Source organism: Poecilia reticulata, chromosome 9, assembly GCF_904066995.2.
Source record: "Poecilia reticulata chromosome 9, P_reticulata-male-v2, whole genome shotgun sequence".
Classification (NCBI taxonomy): domain Eukaryota; kingdom Metazoa; phylum Chordata; class Actinopteri; order Cyprinodontiformes; family Poeciliidae; genus Poecilia; species Poecilia reticulata.
In genome coordinates, this window is record NC_088838.1 from 25,330,533 (window position 1) to 25,355,858 (window position 25,326).

General features: G+C 38.8%; 5 protein-coding genes across 6 annotated transcripts; 4 read left to right on the top strand and 1 right to left on the bottom strand.

Moving 5' to 3' along the window:
• Positions 1 to 777: 777 nt before the first annotated feature.
• Positions 778 to 5,397, top strand: ufd1l (ubiquitin recognition factor in ER associated degradation 1). Its single transcript, XM_008418157.3, has 12 exons — positions 778 to 933; positions 1,141 to 1,276; positions 1,834 to 1,866; positions 1,962 to 2,083; positions 2,400 to 2,530; positions 2,616 to 2,688; positions 2,771 to 2,839; positions 2,926 to 2,994; positions 3,062 to 3,112; positions 3,203 to 3,291; positions 4,605 to 4,689; positions 4,845 to 5,397. The coding sequence occupies exons 1-12, from the start codon at positions 931 to 933 to the stop codon at positions 4,917 to 4,919; spliced, it is 936 nt and encodes a 311-aa protein (XP_008416379.1). The 5' UTR covers positions 778 to 930; the 3' UTR covers positions 4,920 to 5,397.
• Positions 5,398 to 5,670: 273 nt separating this feature from the next.
• On the top strand, positions 5,671 to 7,647 carry c9h22orf39 (chromosome 9 C22orf39 homolog). The gene is made up of 3 exons (XM_008418156.3): positions 5,671 to 5,790; positions 7,003 to 7,170; positions 7,261 to 7,647. Exons 1-3 carry the CDS (start codon positions 5,761 to 5,763, stop codon positions 7,369 to 7,371), a joined length of 309 nt encoding a protein of 102 aa, XP_008416378.1. The 5' UTR covers positions 5,671 to 5,760; the 3' UTR covers positions 7,372 to 7,647.
• Positions 7,648 to 7,940: 293 nt separating this feature from the next.
• On the bottom strand, positions 7,941 to 10,390 carry mrpl40 (mitochondrial ribosomal protein L40). The gene is made up of 5 exons (XM_008418155.3): positions 10,200 to 10,390; positions 9,970 to 10,053; positions 8,709 to 8,864; positions 8,533 to 8,614; positions 7,941 to 8,390 (listed from the first exon to the last, which is right to left on the bottom strand). Exons 1-5 carry the CDS (start codon positions 10,259 to 10,261, stop codon positions 8,163 to 8,165), a joined length of 612 nt encoding a protein of 203 aa, XP_008416377.1. The 5' UTR covers positions 10,262 to 10,390; the 3' UTR covers positions 7,941 to 8,162.
• A 208-nt stretch (positions 10,391 to 10,598) lies between these two features.
• Positions 10,599 to 16,941, top strand: acaa2 (acetyl-CoA acyltransferase 2). The gene is made up of 10 exons (XM_008418154.3): positions 10,599 to 10,749; positions 12,112 to 12,278; positions 12,343 to 12,471; positions 13,509 to 13,625; positions 14,124 to 14,271; positions 14,396 to 14,571; positions 15,521 to 15,650; positions 15,753 to 15,823; positions 16,197 to 16,351; positions 16,424 to 16,941. Exons 1-10 carry the CDS (start codon positions 10,734 to 10,736, stop codon positions 16,503 to 16,505), a joined length of 1,191 nt encoding a protein of 396 aa, XP_008416376.1. The 5' UTR covers positions 10,599 to 10,733; the 3' UTR covers positions 16,506 to 16,941.
• Positions 16,942 to 19,878: 2,937 nt separating this feature from the next.
• On the top strand, positions 19,879 to 23,014 carry LOC145552826 (uncharacterized). 2 transcript variants are annotated; one of them, XM_081610783.1, is made up of 2 exons: positions 19,879 to 22,391; positions 22,673 to 23,014. In XM_081610783.1, the coding sequence occupies exon 1, from the start codon at positions 20,240 to 20,242 to the stop codon at positions 21,878 to 21,880; it is 1,641 nt and encodes a 546-aa protein (XP_081466909.1). In that variant the 5' UTR covers positions 19,879 to 20,239; the 3' UTR covers positions 21,881 to 22,391; positions 22,673 to 23,014. The 2 variants fall into 2 exon arrangements, with proteins under 2 accessions (XP_081466909.1, XP_081466910.1); XM_081610784.1 differs by having other exon boundaries at positions 22,900 to 23,014.
• The last annotated feature ends 2,312 nt before the right edge of the window (positions 23,015 to 25,326 follow it).

The following is a 25,326-nucleotide window of genomic DNA, read 5'->3' on the forward strand; positions in this document are numbered from 1 at the left end:
ACATGGCAACAGCTTTGTTTTATTTTTACAACCCTGACTAACATCTCAAAAACTCAAATAATACCAGATATATGACCTCTAATCCCCAAAGAGTAGAATCGAAGCCTTCATGGAGGCAGAGCAGGACCAAAGTCCAATGTCTCTGCCTGGGTTTCAGGCCGAGATTTCAGCAGGCGATGTTATGTATTTTTCAACCACATAGTGCCATTTTGTGGCACAATTAAGTAACTATGTTACAATAAGTTGTCATAAAAAAGGTGTACATATCAAAAATTATTTTTAGAAGTCATGAGACTGTCTTACTTCAACTGTCTTCAGTCAGAGGCATCTTCAGATTCGCTGGATAGACTGTTATCGGACATCCTACGTTATCACATACTGAGATAATATGACATTTAAATTCCCTATGTGATACATAAAATATATTGTTAATTGAATTGTTTGCAAAATCATTTATCTGTCCTGTTCTTCAACATGTACTTAATATTTTACAGTTCGAATACATTTTCTCCACAAACCATTTATTTATTTATTAATATTGTTTTACGTCTGGAAAACTGTTAAATTATTAAAATATACTTTGCTGGAAATAGGTATTTACAAGAATAACATTTAAGATCTGCTAATAACAGATAAATGTTATCTTTATTTGCTTTTTCATATCTAATTAGGAACTAAACGTTTGTTTTCTAATATTTTAGCTTTTGAGTCGAACGCTTATTTTGAAGTAAACACCACTGTGGGGAGTGATACGTCATTGCTCATACCTACTCTGATTGGCTATCGGTCAAGAAGACGTCATTTCCCCCTGTCAGCTCGAACACTTCCAGGAGAAGGAAGAAAACAAGAGGACGCAGAACCAACAAAAACAACCTGAAACGGTCACTTTAACTTAAACCTTTTTACCAACCAAGACCTGACGACGTCACTATGGTAAGCAAGGAGTTTCTACTGCTCTCCGTGGCGCTAAATATGTACAAAAAGTTGTAATTTTAGCAGTTGGGCTAACTAGCGGCTAACAACAACACTGGCGCAGAGCAGAAAGATGCTCCGTCATCATGAAGTTAAAGTCGTTCCCCGATGTGAAACACTGAAAATTGTTTTATTTGTAAGTTAACAGATCGTGTTTGAACTCCACAGTTTTCCTTCCATCATGTGTTCGACCACCCGATGGCCCGGGGCTTTCCGAACCGCTTCTCCACTCAGTACCGCTGCTACTCGGTGTCCATGCTGGCTGGACCCAACGACCGCTCCGATGTGGAGAAAGGAGGCAAAAGTGAGTGTCACCAGAGAAGGATTTAAAAAGTGCATCATCACTGTTATCAACGTGTGCTGTTTCACACATAATTGGCAGAAATACAATGTATCATATAAGTTAGTTAGAAATCCTAGTAATACTGTACTAATTTTAGGGTTTGGAAGAGGTTTAGGATTAATTTAGCAGTCACATTAACTCAATTTTAAAATTATATATATATACACACACAAAAGAAACAATATATAGTTTCTTTTGTGGGAAGGCGCATGGATTTTTTGTGCTAGTTCATGAATAAAATTTTATATATATATATATATATATATATAATTTTAAAGTTGAGTTAAATATTACATATTTATTTTCTACTTTGTCTTTTTTCTAAATTACTTTTATATTATGGATTCAACACCAAGATTATATTTACAAACCAAAAAGAAATCTCAAATCCTAATCCAAATCAGATTTTTTTTTCATACTGTCATGTTTATTTTTTTAATATTGTTTAAAGAGATTATTTTGTGTGTGTGTTTTTGTGTGTGTGCAAACATTTACAATTTCTCTCTTTTTTCCTTTAGTAATTATGCCACCTTCTGCGCTTGATCAGCTCAGTAAGTTCAAGTCAAACCAAACACTTCTTGTTTTCCTCCATTTTGTTTCATGATCCTCCATGTTTCTCATTTTTCTGATGTTTTTATGTGAACAGGCAGGCTTAACATCACCTATCCAATGCTGTTCAAACTCACCAACAAGAACTCAGACAGGATGACCCACTGTGGAGTTCTGGAGTTTGTGGCAGATGAAGGAATCTGTTACCTTCCACACTGGGTGAGGAGGAAATCAAATAGCACACCGAGTGGTCAACCATATGTTTTACCATATTTTCTTTTGTGGGAAGGCGCATGAATTTTTTGTGCTAGTTCATGGATGAATATTTGTTCTGTGTAAGTAAAAGCAACTTGTAGCAAGTACAACAGTAAATTAAAGGTTCCTAGAAATATTCATTTAATCCCAGATCATAGATTCATTTTTTTATTGTTTGAACTTCTAACAACAAAAAAACACAACAAAAATACATATTTAAAGTTATCAGTACTTTAAATATGTATCTGACATCTAAATATGTGTCTGTCTTTCATTGCAGATGATGCAGAATCTTCTCCTGGAAGAAGGCGGACTAGTTCAAGTGGAAAGCGTCAACCTTATGGTGGCCACATATTCAAAGTTTCAGCCACAGAGCCCTGACTTCCTAGATATAACAAACCCCAAAGCAGTGTATGAAATCTGTCCATTCTGTTGCTTTTTTAAATTTTTCTTTTTTAGCTGAGCAGTTTTATAAAAGTCTTTCTTATATTTGCAGTCTTGAGAACGCTCTGAGAAACTTTGCGTGCTTGACGACTGGTGATGTCATAGCCATAAACTACAATGAAAAGGTAAAAATGTTTATTACAAAATAATATATATTACTTTCCATTATTGAGTTGCATATCATGCGTTTAAAACTGTTTACTTCAGATCTACGAGCTGCGAGTTATGGAAACCAAACCCGACAAAGCTGTATCCATCATCGAGTGTGACATGAATGTAAGACTCTTATCATTATCTCAGGCAGTAGATGAATAATATTATTATGTTCATTGCTTCACTCATGTCATCACTGTGCACCTCAGGTGGATTTTGATGCTCCTTTGGGTTACAAAGAGCCTGAGCGACGGACTCAGAACCACGATGAACCAACCGTAAGACCCAGAAAGTGTCTGAACGTTTTATGTTCTGAGCAATGAGATAAAACTCGTTTCTTGGCAGGAGGAAGAAGGAGACGCCAGTAGTTATGCTGACATGGACACAGGATTCAGAGTGAGATCCTACTGCGGTTAAACTCAGACAAACCAAATGTCAGTGAAGGTGTTGAAACTATGTGAGTCATCGTTTGTGATGTCTTGCCAGGCTTTCACTGGCTCTGGAAATCGCCTAGATGGGAAAACAAAGGGGATTGAACCCAGTCCTGCTCCTCTAACTGCGAGCGACATCAAAAGGTGAAAACATGCACACATTAATAAACAAATCCACAGCATTATGGCGTTTCTGCTCACTGTAAAATATTTTCAAAGAGCTTGAGAAAAGACCAAGGTAACACATATTTCAGACACCCAAAGACTTTTGTTGCTCAAAACTAGTTTTGTCAATCTCACTGACAGAAGAAAAGCATCCAGAAAGTCAAGTTTACACTGCAAAAACACAAAATCTTACTAAGTAATTTTGGTCTAGTTTATAGAGCAAATATCATAGCATCTTAGCACACTTGAAATAAGACAAACTAACTTTAATGTAACTTTTCAGCAAGATATAGGAGCTTGTTTTAAGTAAATAATTCCTTAATATTGATGAAAAAGTACTAGCTCCGTTGGCAGATAAATTAACTTATAACTTGTCTTGTTATGGGGTGCTGTGGTGGCGCAGGGGCAGGGCACGGCCCATGTGTTGGGGCCTTGGTCCTCATGCCGGTGGTCGTGGGCTCGATTCCCGGCCTGGTGACATTTGCCACATGTCTTCCCCATCCCTCGTGGCCCTCCTTCCTGTCTAACTACCCTCAGGTGGAGGCCACTGGAGCTAACAAAACCTTATTCTTCCAATGGAACAAGTACATTTTTGTCAATATTGTGAAATTATTTACTTAAAACAATCTCTGAATCTTGCTAAAAAGTTACTTTTGTGTTAGTTTTGTCTTATTTCAAGTATCCAAAGATATTTGCACTAGAAACTAGACCAAAAATACTTGGTAAGATTTTTGTTTTTGCAGTGTAAGTGTAAACACTTACACTGCAAAACTCTGGTGGTAAGACTTTTGCTCAAACATGCTGCATTGGTTCTCAGTTATAATCTGTTTTCACAGGGTCATTTAATTGAGCCAGTCTCAATAGATATCAACATATTATTATGAGTCATTTTCTTTCTGTCCACCATTTACCAGTAAACAGTGTAAACACTTACACTGCAAGTGTAATCTTAAAAAGTATGAGAGTAGATTCCAGATTTGGATACGTATGATTTAATAAAATAGAGCGAGCGCAGAAAAACACCAGAGTTTTCAAATTAATTTCTCTTTTTTATAAAGGTTTTTTTTTTAAATGGCAGAAACAAGGACATTTCACCCTATTACCCTGGTCAGACACCTCAGTCTCAACAATGCAAGGTTTAGTGTTACATTAGTACATTTGGCCAAACTGTAGCACAGATGGATGCACTTAGACCTTTGTTTTTGACAGTTTACTGTTGTTTATAAATCTCAGAAACTCTACTATGCAGTTTGGAAATCACTGAAAGCCTAATATTAAATGTTTTATCACAGAGGTATTCCAAACTATGACTTTAAAGTCGGCCGGATCACCTTCATCAGAAACTCCAGGCCTCAGCCCAGGAGAAACGTAGAAGACGTGAGTAAATACGTTTTATAAAGTGTTTAATTACTTAACCCACACAGTTTTTTAGTGTTATACATTGAACATAGAGGTTTAATTCAGAAGATCAAGGCATTGAAGTGGTTTTGGTTTCATTAACACTCTCTAAATATATGTTTTCCTTCTCCCAGGATGACGCCATGAACAGATTTATTGCCTTTTCTGGACAAGGACAGTCACTGCGGAAGAAGGGCAGAAAGCCTTGAATTACTTGAAATGTATATTCGGCTTATGTGACACCATCAACAGCAAAGTAAAAAAAACAAAAAAAAAAACACTGATCTGAAGAAACACTCGCCTCTTTGTGTGTTATGTCAGAACTCAATCAATCATATTGAACTCTGGTGGTAAGACTTTTGCTCAAACATGCTGCATTGGTTCTCAGTTATAATCTGTTTTCACAGGGTCATTTAATTGAGCCAGTCTCAATAGATATCAACATATTATTATGAGTCATTTTCTTTCTGTCCACCATTTACCAGAATTATTTTTTGACCAAATATTGCACCTGAAATATACAGTTTCCAGAATCCCCATTGTAGTTCAGACAATGGGACCAATAACTTTATTTCAAATTTTCATAAGAACTATTTTATGTTTGAATTATTTTGTTTTTTTCACTCAGTTATAGTTTGCTGACATTCTTTCCTGGTTTATTTATAGACAAATAAAGGATTACTTTGACATTGTCTGCAGTTGTTTTTGTTGTCAGTTATGTATGAATAAAATAATGTAGCCACTTTACATCAATTACGCACATTTATTAAAAAATACCTGGTTTGAAGTTGTGATGGAGTGTAACATTGTGGATAAAATCACGTGTAAAAGACAGATTGGGAAACATGAGTATATAAAAAATAAAACGGCAAAACTGGTTCAAATTTGGGTTATTTAATGTAGATCATACATTATTCCAAAACTTAAACAAGCTGATCCAGCGTCTGGAAGAGTTTGGTATTTTCAAAGTCAAAAGCTGCGAACACTGCGGTGGTGCTTTTGTTTTGAAAAGCATGTAACCGGAAACACTTCTAATATTAAACGCTAACTATGGAGCAGCTTGCAGAAAGAGCGTGGAGGGTAAATTATCCCTAAAACGTGTTCATAATCGAGCTATTCATAACGTATTTTTGTTTAATTTGTTTAGTCATCGGTTTTGCTGATTGGTTTATCTGAGGCTTAACCTTGGTGAATAAATTGACAAGGTTATTAGCTTTCGATGCTAAGTAAATTCTCCGTAACCCTGACCGCTAGTAACCGTGTGAAATATCAAGAATAGTCGGGATACGATTTTTAATATACATTTATTAAGAAGCCTATCCTGGTTTTATTCAATTTTGAATTTCTTTTTTAAAAATTAGACACGTTATAGTTTCTAAAAAGAAAAAACAAAACAAAACCTGCCGTGTAGCTCCAATGACAATCACCACTGGGTGCCGTTTCCCTGTTTTAATTTGAATGCGTTCAGGAAATAAATGGCCAATCCAAATTTGAAAGTAGTGGTATATTATTTGTGTACAAGATACATTTTTTGGACACAGTTTTGCCTAAAAAATTAATTATAGGTCTTAACGTTATTCTTGTCTACAGTAATGAGAAATGACATCAATAAAATAAATGCAAATATCAGCACATTCATAATAAAAATAAGTTCACTATGTTTCAATAATTTATGTAACCCCCTTTAGGAGTAATAATATGAATTAGTCATTAAAGACAGATCAATCCCATCAGATCGGATTCAGATCCAGAGTAATCTGTACTTGGGTTGTGGTCTTGCAATACTTCAGCCTTTTAATGTTAATTTTTGTCTTTCTGTTGTAGATTTTCAGATGTTTCTGGGATTATTATCCTGTTGCATGACCTGACTTTGGCCAGTTTGAACACTTTGAATAGTTGAACAGATGGCATCAAAACTAACTCCACAATAGTTAAATAAACAAGAGTTTATGGTTGGCCCAGGGCATCATCCTTCCCCCACCATGCTTGGTATGAGGAAAATGTGCTTAAATCATCAAACCTCTTTGTCTCACCTGTCCAAAACGCAGCGCTACAGAGGTTTTGATTTCTTTAACTTGTCTAAAATATGGTGACATGCATGGTCGAGAAAAGAGAACTTCACCATTTAACACACAAGCTGAGAAATCTGAAAAGATGTATTTTTTCAATTTTCTGTGGATTTGAGCTCGTCCATATTATTCTTACTTTCCTCTCCTCTGGCGCTCCTTGTTAAACACACAACTACCAGAACAAGCCAAGCTAACTACTTTATTTGTACCTGTGTTCCTGCAGCCACATCGAGCCTGCGAAGATTACTTGAGTGAGTTCAGGCACTGCAAAGGTTTCAGGAATAATTTTCACCATTACTACACCTACGGCACCGCCCCGTCCTGCCAGCAGTGGAAAGAGGACTACCATAACTGCAGAGAATGGGAAAGTCACAAACTCACAGAAGCTAAGGTGCAACTCTAGGAAATCGTATTCTGAAAAGGACGTAAATTTGGGCTTTTCTAGTTTCATAAAGATGTACCTTTGTTTTTTATGTTGTAGGACGCATTACAGAAAAGTGAAAGGAGACGATTGGAAGAGCAGAAAAACTTCACCCCAGTGTGGAAACTGAGGCAGGCGCCTCCTGGTGACTGGCACCGGCCTCTGGACTAGTACACCCTGCAAGACTCCTGATCTGAAGAGCCATCTTCCGCCGCTCTCTGAACCAATGCAATATGTAATAGTTCACTTCATGGACAATCGACTGAAACCGGCCATTTCTAAACTGATTCATTGATCTTTGGACTCAAAGGAGGGACTAATTGAAATGTAACTTCATGTAGTACCCATAATTGAAAAACATATTTAAACTGCAAGAGCTTTGTTGTGCTTTGTTTATTTAAGAGTAAACTTTAAAGCGTTACTTGAATTAAAACGTGCAAAATGAAATCAGTTTAGTGTTCAATGCTTCTATAATGCAAGTTTTGTTATCGATGTTAAGCTACTGCTAATTTTGTTTCCTGCTGTATTTCAGGAAGGAGTCCAAGAAAAAAATATTTTAAAATAAATACCCATAAACTTAAAACAAACTTCACCCATCATAGTAGAGATGCATATTTTGAAAGGTCATTTACACTCCAAACTAGCTGTGCTGTGTGGTGTAGAATCACTCCTTTTCCCTCATTACATAAAGATTCAACACATATCAGTGTTCTTATTTAACAAAAATTAAACAATCAGTGTTTTGATTAAACAAAGAAGCTTTTATTTTCAACATTGTTGTAGAGGTTTGAATAAAAAAAAACAACTCATGAATAATTATGATGACAGTAATTGTGATGAGCAAGAATGCCTTCTAGTCAGTTTCCATCAAGGCAGATTTTACAGACTGATAAACGCAGCATCACAGCCCAATCAATTCTGTTCACACAGTAAAAAAAGAAAGAAGCGCCGCCCACAGACTTTCATTGTGTGTACACTTTAGTAATGTCATTATACTTCCCATCCGGAGCGTCATAATTGGGGATTGGAGGCGTGTAGGCAGGGCCTTCATGAGTGAAAGGAAGCAGAAGTGGATCTGGCTTCAGCGCCGCCCGGTAAAGCTCCTCAGACTCCATTTTCAGCTCCTCTAGCGCCTCCCTCTGAGCCTCCAGAGCGAGTTCGATGGCCTCTACTTCAGCCATGTGCTGCTTCTGAAAATACAGAGACAAATGTAAATATACGCATCTCTAACTTTATATGACGGAAACGAGACGCAAAAACAGGCTCTTGAAAGTCAAAAGTAATCTTCATTTTAGAGGTTTAGGAATAAAATGGTGAAAGATGAATAATAACCTGTTTGTATCGACTCCACTCTTTCAGAAGAAGCGCGCGACTCTCACTTTCTTCAAATGACACCGTTGGAGGAATGCGCTCTCTTTTTTATAAAATAAATTAAAAAACAATTTAAAACTTAAAAAAGGGTTAGCAGGAAAAAAACAAGAAATGTGGAACTTTGAACTGAGCTGTACCTCGTTTCATCCAAACATTTAGTGGGAGTGATGAAGTCCTCTATGGGGATGAGTTCAGGTGGAACCCTCTCCAGCTTCTTCAGCTTCTTCTTCAGTCTCTCCCTCATCATCTGCTCCCTCCGTGGATCCACCTTCTTCTTCTTCTTTGGCTCCGCTCTAATGTAACATAAACCACACCTCTGCATGAGCATTCTTATTTCACCACATGTGCATGTTTAAATAGGAGAAATTTATGTTTTATTATTCTCTAGTATTTCATTGTTGAACAGGTGAAATGTCTGGATTTTTAAGGCATCTAACTGAGTAGAACTTGCTCCATGATTACGAATCACATGATGGATTTAAACAAATTTTGCCCTCTTGTTTTTTCATTCAATGAAACAAGGATGCTGCTGTACAACTTGAAATTTGGACAAAAAAGTGTAACAAATAAATGGACTCTGGATCTTAATGGTATTAGATTTTTTCTGATTTGATTACATAGTTTCCAAGTAGTTTGAAACAATACTGTTTGTGTTTATACAACATATTTTAAGGCTATCATAGCTTTGTAGACACACTTCAAGTTCCTTCAATGCCCTTTATTTTGACATACAATTTATTTGATAGTTCTGCTAACGAACCTAAAACTACAGATACAGTTTGCATTGCAAAAGCACAAAATCTTACCAAATATTTTTATCTAGTTTCTAGAGCAAATATCTTCATAAACTTGACATAAGACAAAATTAACTTACAAGTAAATTTTCAGCAATATATAGGAGCTTGTTTTAAGTAACTAATTCCTTAAAAAAGTACTAGTTCCACTAGCAGATTATTTCACTTATAGAAAACATGTATTTATATAAGTGAAATAATCTGCCAGTAGAAAACATGTATTTTTCTAAAAGTGAAATAATCTGTCAGTGGAACTAGTACTTTTTAAAATTAGTATTAAAGAATTATTGACTTAAACCGAGCTCATATATCTTGCTGAAAAGTTACTTAGAAGTTCATTTTGTCTTGTTTCAATGGTATTGAGATATTTGCACTAAAAACTAGACAAAAACACTTAAGACTTTATTTTTTGCAGCACAGCAAAAAGAAAAATTTATTTATTTTTAACAAGTTAAATAAAGAAATGAAATATTTACATTGTTCACATGGAGAGTTATATATTTCAGACAATTTAATGAATCTAGCTTAAATCAAGTGAAAACCTCCAAATCCTTCCCCCCCATTTTTTTCTTTTTTAAATCAACTAGTGGTAACTGTATCATACCTGAGTGGTGCAGATGTCTTAAGTGTGGCCACAGGAAAAAAACAGGGACTCTGCACAGCAGGGTTACATTCTCCCAAAAGCAAGCTGAAAAATTACACAAGAAAACCGCAGCACATGTGAAAGCACGACATGACCAAACCATGACAGCATATGTTCAGTACTGGTTCACTTCCATTCTTCTTTATTCGGACAGACACGGATCACATCATTCTTCTTCTACAAATGCTTACCGTGACGCGGCGGCCTGTCGGGATAAAACCCCGCCAATGAATCGTGAAACGGCCGAAGACATGTTTCCACTGGATGCCGCTTCAATTTACACTGCCAATATCAAAAAGAACCATAAACAAAATCTTCACATGTCGCCTCGCTTGTGTCCCCTTACAGAACACAGCAGGGACAAGGCGCAGAGAGATGACGTATTAAGCAAAGTGCGTTTACTATTTTACTTCCGCATTTTCGAACATTTTTAAATAGCAAAAAATACATAAAATGTATGAATTAGAAGATATTTTTAGATTTAATTACAATAATCAAGTTATATAGTTATTTTTAGTTATCAATAAATTTTTTTTGCAAAATTTAGAAGTAAATCTTCTGCCGAATCTAGCAGTGGGGGTAAAACATGAAGCGACGGCATTATTTGGGGTAAAGGTCGCAGTGGACGCTTCTTTATATACCCACAGTGGGCAGATCAGGAGACAGAGACAGAAATCCAGCTTAAAAGTTTAAACTATCAAACTGATTATTGTTGAACCAACACCATGGCGCTCATCAGAGGTAAACTGATATTTCTGTTCAGCATTTAGACTAAAATAAAACGGACGTAGGTTTGTTTGTGCTCCATGTAGCTCTGTTTTAAATGTCGCATTTTCCTGCTTTTTGTGCACTAGAGCATAGCTTTAATTAGGGACATTATGAAAATGGAGCTTTGTAAAGTAGAGCTTTTTATGTCAATGTTTACATGCAAGTGCAGCTGAAAACCTTGCATGAACTCCACGTCATTTAAAGTAGGTTAAAGGTGAGTGGTATCACGGGGTTTTCTTTGTTATGACAATATTTACTAGTTTTATATTTTTTAAAGAAAAGCTTTATAACCTTAGTCAACATAACATTTCGAGAAACTTAGTTTGTTTATGCTTAGGCTAATAGAAATTATGCATACTTGTGGTTTGAGCTACTTCTTTATCTCCCTTCTTTGATTGAAAGGTAGATTAGTTTTTTTTGTTTGTTTGTTTTTACTATACTACAATAATATACAACAAAGGGAAAAATAGATCTATGTAACTAGTTCCATTTTTAAAAATGATATCAACTTTTTGGAAGAAGAAAATCTACTTTTAGTATTCTCACCAAATTGTGACCTACTGTGTCTTTTTAATTAACTTCTCAAAACAACCATGTTAATCTAATGGATATATTTGCTAATTTGGGTTTTTTAAAGTATTGTTTTAATAGTCCCAGTCAAAAATCATACCAGATTTGGTTCTGACATTTTTAATAAAACATATTGAACTATGTTGAATGACTAAATAAATAATGGACTTGGCCTTGCTTTGGGCTTTGAGGGTATTTTTAGACATAATGTTCTACATTACAAAACGGCAAACAAACGTCACAGATGAGAGTCACTCGTCATTTTAATGTTTATCAAAGGAAACAGAGTGCCCAGTCCAGGTCAAGGCATCATGTGTTTGATGCCACGTATCACACGTCTGTGTTTGTTCACAGTGGTTCATGAGCTAGAAACGGAAAAATACTCGCCTACATTATAAGTGAATTCTGCTGTTATTCAAATAACGAATATAACATAATTTAAAGTCATAATTACGTAGCAAGACTAAATGAAGAAAATGCATGGTGGATGGGGAACTTTATAAGTTATAGCAGAATTCTATCTGTTTTTTTATTTTAGATTGTAAATTGGTTTATGCTAAGATCATTTTGAGCTAATATTTATGCTAAACATAATTCCAAAACACATTCCAATAAAACCAGAACATCAGGGAGTTGTTTTGTCTTGTTAAACAAAACCAATATTTAAGTAGATAAATAAAGCGCCAGCCATCGACCTGATGTTAACATCAAGCATTGTTTTTGTGTTGACATCTGTACTAAGGTTCTTCTTTTGTTATTTTCTAGGTGTTTTCATCGTAGCAGCCAAGCGCACTCCGTTCGGCACGTATGGTGGGGTGCTGAAGGATCACAGCGCCACAGATCTGGCGGAGCACGCCGCCAAAGCGGCCCTCGCCGCCGGCGCCGTCGCTCCAGAACTCATAAACAGCATCATCATGGGAAATGTCATGCAGGTACGTCGGCTGCCGCTCGTGAGGGGTTTGTGTTCTCATAACGTAACGTTGTGTGTTTCCTCAGAGTTCGGCTGATGCTCCGTATATCGCTCGTCACGTCGGCCTGAGGTGTGGCGTTCCCATCCCAGCTCCTGCGCTCACTGTGAACAGACTGTGTGGCTCTGGTTTCCAGTCCATCATCAACGGCGCTCATGTAAGAAACGACAACGAAACATCGACCTGTTTACTCTCCTTCTAACGCAAAACAACTTGGCTGTTTGTCTCCTTTACGTCACTTATTTTCTAAATTACATTCACCGTTCATACAGGTGCTTGAAATCCTTGAAAAGCTTGAATTTTGTTTTGATGTTTGATTTCTGTATAAATGCTTAAGTGTTTGACAGTCAAACTGCACAATTTGGTAATAAATTCAATCTAACGTTTGAATAAAAGCCTACATTTGGAAAGCGATATTTACTGATAATAAGAAGACAGATTTTTTCTCTTTGTCGGAAGTTAAATCAGAATAAAATTCTCTTGTTTCACATTTGTTACTATTACCAAAATTATTTCTATTTGCTAGAAAGCTTAGCAATAACATTTTGTAGATATTTTTTGTAACTTTATTTGTATATTTTAAACATTTCATTTTAATTTAATTTACATTAACAAGATTTGTTTGGATTTTTTCATAGTAATTAATATTTATTATTCCTAATAATTATTTATCCATGTAACTGAAATAATAACTGATATTTTTTACATTAAACATTATTAATTTTTTTGGGTTGTTAAATTCGTGTTTTGTTCTCAGACCAGTCAGTCGTAGAAAGTGTTTGTGACTAACATTGAAAAACATAAAAATTTGTTACATTATACACTATTAATAACAGTAAAATAAATATTATTTAATAGTGACTTGAGACAGTATTTCTTTAGTTAATTTGTGTTGTTTTTAACTGAATTACAGCGCTAAAAAGTCTGAAAACTTACCTTAAAAATTCCTGAAAAGTGTTTGAATTTTACCAGGTGAAAAGTTTATGAATGGGACTAAACAATCTGAAGTTTTAATTTTGAACGAATTAACGGATTTTCTCAAAGGATGTGTTTGTTTAAAAGGCAGAGGGTTTGTCTCTACAAACATCTTTTACTCTTAGAATTAAAAAATTTCCCACACGTTTAACCCAAAGTTTCTTAGACTTCTGTTTGTAGCTTCATAATAAAATCGGTTTTGTAATTTTGTGTTTGCAGGAGATTTGTCTCAGGGAGTCGGAGGTGGTTCTGTGCGGCGGTTCGGAGAGTATGAGCCAAGCTCCTTACGCCGTCCGAAACATCCGCTTCGGAACAAAGTTTGGGTTTGACCTCAAGGTTATTGTTTTTTTTTTTTCATGTGTACATTACAAACTTTGTAAGTTTAGTTTTGTCCTATTGCACTAGAAACCAAAACAAAAATAATTGGTAAGAGTTTGTTTTCTGTAGAAATCAGCCTAAACTTTATGCGATAATTTTTCAGAAAGTCTCACATTATAGTTAAGTTCCTAAAACCTTTATGATAGAAGCAAAGTACAGAACACATTAAAAAAGCTTGATTTCTATTTATTTATTGGGGCCGCTCCAATAATTGATCCTCTGGTGATTTTGTTTTTCATCCATTTCCTAACTGTTGTTTTTTTCCTCCACTGGATCATTTGATTTAAAGATTGGAATAGTTCTCAAATATTTGTGCAGCCTCATTTCTCTACTATAAAATGTTGATTTGTTTTGAGATCTTTTTCAAAGCTTTGCAGATAAACTTGATAAAAGCACCAGCAGCTGTTTTGATGTGCAGAAACAATCCGTTCACTGCTCTGTGCTCCCCTCTGGCAGCTGGAGGACACTCTGTGGGCGGGTCTCACTGACCTCCACATCAAGACCCCGATGGGCATCACTGCAGAAAACCTGGCAGAGAAATACCAGATAACACGAGAGGACTGTGACAACTACGCGTACCAGACACAACAGAGGTGGAAGGCAGGTGAGCAGGCAGATGTCATCCTTCCTTATAGGGCTGTATTTGTTTTTCTGTATTTTTCCAGCTGTAATGACGTCTTACGTTGGGCATATTTTAAATATTTAACCTGTAAATTCTCCTCCTGCAGCTCATGAAGGGGGTCACTTCACAGCTGAAATTGCTCCGGTTGAGGTGAAGGCGAAGAAGGGCAAAGCGCCCATGACTCATGACGAACACCCTCGGCCTCAGACCACGCTGGAGCAGATGGCCAAGCTGCCTACTGTCTTCAAGAAGGGAGGAACCGTCACCGCCGCCAACGCTTCAGTGAGACACTCTATTTTATTTAACATATAGACTGAGAAGGCCTACTTGGTTTTGTGTTTTTATTTAAATAAAAGTCTTGTTAAGCTTTGTTGTTGACTTGTCTAACACCTTCAGCCGGTGAGGCTTTACTTTACTTTGACTTCAAAAATTGACTGGCCAAGATGAGAAGAGAAAACGTCCAAACAGTTAAGGATTGAGATAAGAAATATTCAATAAAATATGGAGAACCACCATAATCCAGGAACATCATCACGTAATCGTGTCTTATCGTATGTAACTGTCAGACCCATAACAATAAACGTCTGTTTTAAAGGGGACTTATTTTGCAAAATTCACATTTTGCATGTTTTATACTTTTATTTGGGTTTCAACTGCTTCTATAAACAAAGTGCTTAAAAAAACACCAGGCCGTTAAGTTAAATGTTTTTTTGGTGTCTGGAAAATTAGCAGTTTCAAAAAACTCCTGACATTCATTGGATACAGCGCTGTTACCTAGCAACCCCAGTGAGGCGCAGCTCGTCACCTAGCAACCCAAACTGAGCTCCAGGACGTTTGGTCAGATGGTTTTACCGCTGTATTCGCTGTACAATGGCTGCTGGAAAAATGGTTTCTGGACTCATCATCCAGAAACCATTTGCTGCATTATTGTTGGTTGTGCAGGAGGCTCTGCTAATGCTTTTCAAAGATGCATGGTTGTATAATTGTATATCCGCAGCCATTTTCCAGTGTGAGTGTAAACGTTGAGTTGGAGATTTGGCCAGCAGCAGCTTATTCTGATTTTAAGAGTCTCTAAAACATCTCATTCTGAGCAGACTAAGATCTCAGGATCTAAGAATGATTTTGTGCAAAATAAAAAAGTACCAAACATGTCTTGCATCGTCCATAGAGCTATCCTAACCCGCTCAATGAAGCAGGTCGCCTCTAAGCTGAGTCTCTTGTTGGTCTGCAGGGAGTCTCTGACGGAGCTGCTGCTCTGGTGATCTCCAGTGAGGAAGCCCTGAAGGAACACAAACTCACTCCTCTGGCCAGAATCGTGTCCTATCACGTGTCCGGCTGTGACCCGAGCATTATGGGGATTGGTGAGGGATAGTAGGGATATGATTTAAATCAGCTTACATTAATAAAAAATAATTGGTGAATCGATTCCAGTTTTTAAACAGAATTATGTGGTTTCACTTTAGGTCCGGTCCCGGCCATCTCAGAAGCTCTTAAAAAGGCCGGCCTGTCTGTCAAGGACATGGATCTTGTTGAGGTTTGTCACAAAGAATAAAGACGCCATTTTGACTTTATCCTTTAACTTTATACACAGTGATTACTTAGAGTATTTAGGATGTAAATAAACATCTGAAATGACCTGATAGTTTTATTCATCAGTCATGTGGTTTTAGATAAAAGCTGTAAAATCAAATTATTGGATCTAGTTACCGTTATTATTTTTCATTTTTTCCAATTTGTTTAGTGTGAAATTATGCCACTGCACTGAATGGTTCATGTATTTATTTATTTTTTACACGTTTACTAAGAGAGTGAATAAATGTTGCTGCTTCTACATGAAGAAGTTTAAAGAGTAATTCTGCCGTTGCTGCTTTGATGAACTTCTTGTTTGTTTCTGTTCCTCCGTTCAGGTGAACGAAGCTTTTGCTCCTCAGTATCTTTCCGTTGCCAAAGCTCTTGGGCTTGACCCAGAAAAATCGAATGTCAACGGCGGGGCTATCGCCATCGGTCATCCTCTCGGTGCCTCTGGAGCGCGCATCACTGCTCACCTGGTGCACGAGCTCAGGTAGACAAATCATTACCTGTAGCCTTAAAAAAAGACAAAATTGTTTCTCACAACAAGCTTTGTTTCGAACAGGCGAAGAGGAGGAAAGTACGCCGTCGGCTCTGCTTGTATCGGCGGCGGTCAGGGCATCGCCATCGTCCTGGAAAAGTGCTAACAGACGAAGAAGGCGCTAAAGGATTCCTGTGAAATAAATGCCAAACAGAAACACTCTCCACTCGCATGAGATCAAATGTAGTTGGTGCACAGTCAAAGGCATGCTTAATGATGAAGAACAACATCTAATTTAACTTTTTTCTCATTCTCTGAAAATAGATTTTTGCAGCATATGTTTGAGTTTGCCTTAAGAGATCTGTGAAAGTATACAAATGACTGTAAACTGCTTCTATGGGTTTAGGAGCCCATTTGTGCCTAAAGACAGGGATTTGATCCTGAGGCATGCTAACATGTGTAGCTCGGTATTGCAATAAAGTGTTTGCCTTTAAATGCTCTCCATATTTTCCATTTCTGGGTTTAGTGTTTTATCGGCTGAAGGGACTAAATTTTTGTACTTCTCTGTCATAGAATCCCAAATAAACTTGTGCAGAAAAGAACAGCTGTTTTGTACATTTTACTATCACTTATTTTCTTTCTCGTTTGTTGTAAACGTGCATTTCAAATATTGATGGAGAAAAGGATAGTTTTATTTCTTAATCCAAATTGTTTGGATTCCCCTGTGACGGCTTTGACAGCAATGAGGTAGGTAAAGGTAAAAGTAATTTTATTTACTGTATATAGCACATTTTCAGCAAAATGGCAGTTCAAAGTGCTTTACATGAATTAGTAGAAAAATACAAATAAAACCAAAAGAAAGACAAAAAGATAAGGGCAACAACAATAAAAAAAAAACCCAGTGTTGGTTCGCTATGTACTCCACAATTTATAAAACAATACTATACTATAAGCAGGAGTTTCTCTAAGTCTTGCTCCGATATTAAAGTATAAATCTTCAGATTGTATGTCTTGGACATGGTCTGCTTTAGTAAATTTCTAAATAGGATTATTTCACCCAGAATAAAGTTACTGGACTAAAACAGAACCAGAACTCTTCTTTTGCTCTATTTTGTGCACTGATAAACACACAAACTAAAATGAAGACCAGATTTTTTCCCCATAATCTTTGTATCAGAGAATAACAGCACATAGAAGTGCATACATAACTGCAGAGAATTAGCCAGGAGAAGTATAGATGAAAATAATAACCAGAAGAAAATTACAAAGGCACAATACTCTTGAAAAAGAAAAAGATCGTGCAAAATGTGACACGTCAAGGAAACTAAAGTAAAACTCCCCTTAAGAGTGGTAAATAGTACATAAACCAGTTATAAATAAGTTGTTAATTTATAAACCATTCTAAAGCAATATGAAATGGGGAAAAAAGCTATTTATTAACTAAGTCGTGTTTTAGATTGTTCTTGAAAAACTAATCAGTCACGGCTGATTAGTGGGCGCACTCGCGGCTGTGCAACAAACAAATTGATTTTTTTTTTAATATATTTTTTACAGCAAACGGCCGTAATGTAATATATATATATATGTGTGTGTGTGTGTGTGTGTGTATGTATACACACATACAGGTCCTTCTCAAAAAATTAGCATATTGTGATAAAGTTCATTATTTTCCACAATGTAATGATAAAAATTAAACTGTCACATATTTTAGATTCATCGGACACCAACTGAAATATTTCAGGTCTTTCATTGTTTTAATACTGATCATTTTGGCATACAGCTCATGAAAACCTAAAATCCCTGTCTCAAAAAATTTGCATGTCATGAAAAGGTTTTCTGAACGAGCAGCTAACCTCATCATCTGAATCAACAAAGTAACTCAAACACCTGCAAAAGATTCCTGAGGCTTTTAAAAACTCCCAGCCTGGTTCATTACTCAAAACCGCAATCATGGGTCAGACTGCTGACCTGACTGCTGTCCAGAAGGCATCACTGACACCCTCAAGCAAGAGGGTAAGATACAGAAAGAAATTTCTGAACGAATAGGCTGTTCCCAGAGTGCTGTATCATCTGCTGAAAAGCTTTATGGAGATGAAGATTTCATTTTTCAGCACGACCTGGCACCTGCTCACAGAGCCAAAACCTCTGGTATTACTGACCATGGTATTACTGTGCTCAGTTGGCCTGCCAAATCTCCTGACCTGAATCCCATAGAGAATCTGTGGGATATTGTGAAGAGAAAGTTGAGAGACGCAAGACCCAACACTCTGGATGAGCTTAATGCTGCCATCGAAGCATCCTGGGCCTCCATAACACCTCTGCAGTGCCACAGGCTGATTGCCTCCATGCCACGGCGCATTGAAGGCTGCAAAAGGATTCCTGACCAAGTATTGAGTGCTGAACATAATTATTTGAAGGTTGACTTTTTTGGTATTAAAACACTTTTCTTTTATTGGTCGGATGAAATATGCTAATTTTTTTAGACGGGGATTTTGGGTTTTCATGAGCTGTATGCCAAAATCATCAGTAATAAAACCATAAAAGACCTGAAATATTTCAGTTGGTGTGCAATGAATCTAAAATATGACAGTTTAATTTTTATCATTACATTATGGAAAATAATTAACTTTATCACAATATGCTAATTTATATATATATATATATATATATATATATATATATATATATATATATATATATATATATATATATATATATATATATATATATATATATATATATATATATATATACCGCAGTGAGAATGGTGGCTCTAAGTGAGGCTTCAGTCCTTAGGACTTAGTAAAGATCCGTCCAGAAGAATCGGATCGTTCCTGAATGTTATATCACTATATTGCAGACTTTGGTCACAGCGTTGTCCCATATATGCCACACCTCAGTCAACACCTCCACACAATAATTCAGGCATGAGTGACAACTTTTTTTCATCAGATGCAACATATGTCTCTCTGTACAGCTAGCTTTGCTAGCATCACGTCCACAGATCTTACCTTTCTTTAAGCTTTCCTTCCAAGTGACGCTAAAAGTTGGACGAAGTCCTCACCGTCTGTGAAAGCGAAGCGCTGCTGATTTTACATGTCGCCATATAGTATGATTTATGCAGCGCTATTATATTACTGACGATTAGACAGAGCTTCTCCCGCTCAGAGGAAACCACTGCGCATGTCTGGAGCTCCGCGTGCGAGTAAAGGTGGAGGCGATGGGTGACAACAGACACTAAGTCACGTTATTGCTTGGATTTTACGGCGCCACCTTAAGATCCTGAACTTCACATTTTAACGGAAGAAAAGAGCAACGCGACTTGGATGTAACGAGTAACGCGACAGTTTTGTAGAAATGTAGTGAAGTAGAAAGTACAGATACTTACTGTAAAATGTAGTGGAGTAAAAGTAGAAAGTACTTTTACTTTCTACTTCACTAGAAAGTACTTACTTTACTTAAGTACAGATACTTAATTATCTGTACTTAAGTAAAGTACAGATACTTTACTTAAGTATCTGTACTTAAGTAAAGTACAGATACACGAAAACTCTACTTAAGTACAGTAACGAAGTACTTGTACTTCGTTACTTCCCACCACTGCCAGTCGAACTGTCTACAATGGCCATCAGCTAAGCCGAGCTACATTCAGCTGTAAAGTTTGTTTTAATACAAACTTCAGTAGTTTTCTAGTTGTTCTGCTGAGGTAGTGACATCCAGTTTGTGACATCATGCAAATTGATGTCACAAAGAGAATTTATGACATCACAAAGGGTCATAGCCATCGCATAAGTGGGAGAGCAAGTAGAAGGATTGTCTTCTAACGAGAGTTAGTGCAAACGTGTGTAAAAAACGATTATTGAGCAGTTTTTGGATATATCTAGAGAAAGACTATTAACAATGAGTCAGAGCAATCAGGCATCATCTTCTGATTTGCAATATGAGGAAACACAGCAGACTTTAGCTGTAGAAACACAGAAGCTCCAAGAACTCTTGAAAGAAGTGAAAATGATGTCTACAGAGAGACAGACTCTTTTCAAAGCCAACGAGGAGCTGAAGACTCAAGTCATTAATTTAGAAAAAGCAGTACTTGAAAAAGACGAGCTGATTAGAAAAAAAGACGAGGATTTTGAAAATATTTTCAAAGAAAACCAAACTTTAAAGGAAGATGGCATCACCCTGGAGAAGAAAAACGTTGCTTTGGAGCAGAAAAACACAGCGCTGGAGAAGGAAAAAAACACTCTAGAGCAGAAAACCACTGTCCTGGAGAAGGAAATAATCTCCTTCCAGTTGATGAGCAGTGTCATGGAGCAGGAGATCACCACCTTGGGGGAGAAATGCACTGTCCTGGATCAGAAAAACACCTCCCTGGAGAAGAAAAAGACATTCCTAGAGAAGGAAAATACCACCTTGGAGCAGAAAAGCACCACCCTGGAGCAGGAGAACATTGCCCTGGAGAAGAAAAACCCAGATTTGGAGAAGAAAAACACCATCTTGGAGAAGAAAAACAAGACCCTGGAGAAGGAGAACACCGCCCTGAAACTGGAAAACACCACTCTGAAGCATAGAAATACCACAGTCGAGCAGTACAACACCATTTTGAAGCAGGAGAATGCTGCCTATGAACTGATAAACGCCAACCTGGAGATGAAGAACACCAGCCTGGACCATAAATGGAAAATCCTGGAGGAGAAAAAAACCATCTGGGAGGAGAAAAACAGCACCCTGCAGTATGAGAATGCTACCCTGAAGAAGAAAAGCACCGCTCTGGAGCAGGATAAAACCACCCTGGAGCAGAAAATGGCATTCCTAGAGAAGGAAAAGACCACCCTGGAACAGAACGCCGCCCTAAAGCTGAAACTGGAAAGCACCTCTCTCGAGCAGGATAACTCCACCTTAAAGCTGATAAACGCTGCCCTGGAGCAGGAGAACACCATCTTGGAGCAGGTGAACACTGGCCTGGAGCAGGAGAACACTGCCCTGAAGCTGAAAAGCACCACTCTAGAGCAGAAAATTACCGTCTTGGAGCAAATAAACACTGCCTTGGAGCAGATAAACACAGCCTTGGAGCAGAAAAGCACCACCCTGGTGCAGAAAAGCACCACCCTGGTGCAGAAAAGCACCGTCCTGGAGCAGAACAACACCGTCCTGGAGCAGAACAACACCGTCTTGGAGCAGAACAACACTGTCTTGGAGCAAACAAAAACTGAACTGGAGGAGGGTTACACCTCCCTGCAGGAGGAAAACGACATCCGCACCCAGATAAACACCATCTTGGAGAAGCAAAACAAAGACCTGAAGCTGAATCGCATTGCCCTGCAGCTGACAAGCACCGCCTACGTTCAGGAAAACAAAATGTTGCAGCTTGAAGTAGAACAAATGAACGAAAGACTGAGGGTTTTAGAGGAGGAGCAGCTATCTGAAGAGGAAACCGACGAAGACAGCCAGTCGGTTTCAGACCAGTCAGCAAGAGTAGGAGTATTCAGACGTGTGGTCAGAGGCTTCACAAATACATTTCTGAAAATGTGCAAAACAACCTGAGGTACTGGGAGCTTGACACTTGGGGGCTGATGGGGGAAGAGCTAATCGTTTGAAAGATGTTGGCAGAAGAGCTTGCACCTGGCCGATCTCCAGGGCTTTGTGCTGAGTCCCTTTGGTCTCTCGGCCGATCTCCAGGGCTTCATAGCAAGTCCCGCTGGTCTCCAGGCTGACCTCCAAGGGCTTTGTGTGGAGTCCTTTAGGCCTCCCGGCTGACCTCCAGGGCTTTGTGCCGAGTCCCTTTGGTCTCTCGGGCGACCTCCAGAGTTTCATTGCGTGTCCTGTCGGCCTCTGGAGCCTCGTCGTGGGTCCCATTGGCCTCCCGGTTCCTGTTCTGCCGCCGGCAGGTACTTGCTCCACTGTTAGTGTCGTAGGTCCCATTGACCTCCAAGCCAGGCTCAGGAGATTGGCTGGGAGGTCGACAGAACCTGCTACAATGCTCAGGAGGTCGGTCAGGACTTGACACATCCCCAGCATCCCCAAGGTTCCCACTCTGTCGCCAACACCCACCAAGGTACATGCTCTGTTGCCAGCGTCCTCCAAGGCTGTTGTTCACCGGCATCCTCCTCAGATTCTTTTGGTGTTCCTTAGTTGTTTCCATTTAATTCTGCCTTGTTTTCCACATCTGTTCTTCATTGGTGATTCTAATTATGTTTATTTCTTGTTTCTAGTTATTTTCCTTTGTTCTAGTTTTATTAGGTTCCTTTAGTCTCCTTACTTTTATTTTGTATTTTGGTTGTTTCCCCTTGTGTAATCTCCCCCCTTTTCTTTCCCACTTTCTCGATCCCTTCACAGTCTGCTTCAACTCCCTCCACTCACACCTGCTCATCAGCCCAGGTCCTGCACAGTGTTGCACTTGGTAGCACTGTTACCTTGCAGCAAGAAGGTCCTGGCTTTAATTCCCAGCATGGAGTTCACATATTCTCCCAATGCATGCATAGGTTTTCTCCGGGTACTCCGGCTTCCTCCCAAAGTCCAAAAGCATGACTATTGGGTTAATTGATTTCTGTACCCATCCTTAGGTATGGATGTGTGCGTGCATGGTTGTTTTGTCCTGCCTCTGTGTTGCTGGCGACCTGTCCAGGGTTTACCCCGCCTTCTGCTAGAGATAGGCACCAGCACCTCTCCTGACCCCACTGGGACAATGGTGTAAGAAAATGGATCGATGGATCATCCACCCCAGGTCTTTTCTGAAGCTCACAACTTCCAGTATTTAAGCACCTCATTGTTAGTCACTAGTTGCCAGTTCGTCTAGTCACTTTTCTCATTTCTTCCTGGTTTCCTTGTGAGATCTTCCTGTGTCTCCAATTTGTCTTTGTTTTGCATTTATTTTGTTCCCTGGATTTTTTTAATTTTTATTTTTATGGTTGTAAGTTTGATTATTCGTTATTCCATTAAATATTTTTAAATTAACTATGTCTCTCACCGGGTGCACATGGGTCCACTTATAATCAGGAGTGAAGGTAAGGGGGTACGGCAGGGTACTGCGTACCCCTAAAAGATTTAGCAGGGGTACGCAGTACATCATGGCTGCACCCATGTTTATATATATATATATATATATATATATATATATATATATATATATATATATATATATATATATATATATATATATATATATATATATATATATATATATATATATATATATATATATATAAAATTCCCTTCTCACCCTCCGCGGGTGGTCTGTTTCATCCTCTGAGCTCGGGTCCTCTACCAGAGGCCTGGGAGCTTGAGGGTTCTGCGCAGTATCTTGGCTGTGCCTAGAACTGCACATTTCTGGACTGAGATGTCTGATGTTGTTCCTGGGATCTGTTTTAGCCACTGCTCCAGTTTGGGGGTGACTGCCCCGAGGGCCCCGATGACCACAGGCACCACTGTGGTCTTCACCTTCCAGGTCTTTTCCTGTTCCTCCCTGAGGCCCTGGTATTTCTCCAATTTCTCATGCTCCTTTTTCCTGATGTTGTAGTCACTTGGTATTGCTACATCCACCACAACGGCTTTCCTCTGTTCTTTATCCACCACCACAATGTCCGGTTGGTTCGCCATTACCATCTTGTCTGTCTGGATCTGGAAGTCCCACAGGATCTTAGCTCGGTCATTCTCCACCACTTTTGGGGGTGTTCCCCACTTTGATCTCGGGGCTTCCACTCCATATTCTGCACAGATGTTCCTGTACACTATGCCCGCCACTTGGTTATGTCGTTCCATGTATGCTTTCCCTGCCAGCATCTTGCACCCTGCTATTATGTGCTGGACTGTCTCAGGGGCCTCCTTGCACAACCTACACCTTGGGTCTTGTCTGGTGTGGTAGATCTGAGCCTCTATTGCTCTGGTGTTTAGGGCCTGTTCCTGGGCGGCCAGGACGAGAGCCTCTGTGCTATCCTTGAGTCCAGCTTTCTCCAGCCATTGGTAGGTTTTTCTGACATCAGCCACTTCAGTTATTTGTCGGTGGTACATCCCATGTAGGGGCTTGTCCTCCCATGATGGTACTTCCAGCACCTTGTCTTCTGTTCCCCATTGCCTGAGACATTCGCTGAGCACATCGTCCGTTGAGGCTTTGTCCTTGATGTATTTATGGATCTTGAAGGTTTCATCCTGGACAGTGGCTCTCACACTCACTAGTCCTCTGCCTCCTTCCTTACAGCTCGTGTACAGTCTCAGGGTGCTGGATTTGGGGTGGAACCCTCCATGCATGGTTAGTAGCTTCCTAGTCTTAACATCCGTGGCCTTCAACTCTTCCATTGGCCAGCTAATTATTCCGGCAGGGTATCTGATTACTGGTAAGGCATAGCTGTTTATTGCACGGATCTTGTTCTTGCTATTGAGCTGGCTTCTCAGGACTTGCCTTATTCGTTGGAGGTATTTGGCTGTGGCTCCTTTCCTTGTGACCTCATCGAGGTTGCCATTTGCTTGTGGTATTCCCAGGTACTTGTAGCTGTGCTCTATGTCTGCTATTGTTCCTTCTGGGAGTGAGAGCCCCTTCTGTGTGGGCGACCTTCCCTCTCTTTGTAACCATCCGACCACACTTCTCTAGTCCGAATGACATCCCAAAGTCAGTGCTGTAGATCCTGGTGGTGTGGATCAGTGAGTCGATGTCTCGCTGGCTCTTGGCGTACAGCTTGATGTCATCCATGTAGAGGAAGTGACTGATCGTGGCCCCATTCTTGAGTCGGTATCCGTAGCTAGTCTTGTTGATGATTTGGCTGAGAGGGTTCAGGCCTATGCAGAACAGCAGTGGGGACAGAGCATCTCCTTGGTATATGCCACATTTGATGGACACTTGTGCAAGTGGTTTGCAGTTGGCTTCAAGGGTGGTTTTCCACAGCCCCATCGAGTTTGCAATGAACGCTCCTAGAGTCCTATTGATGTTGTACATCTCTAAGCATTCAATGATCCAAGTGTGTGGCATTGAGTCATAGTCATATATATATATATATATA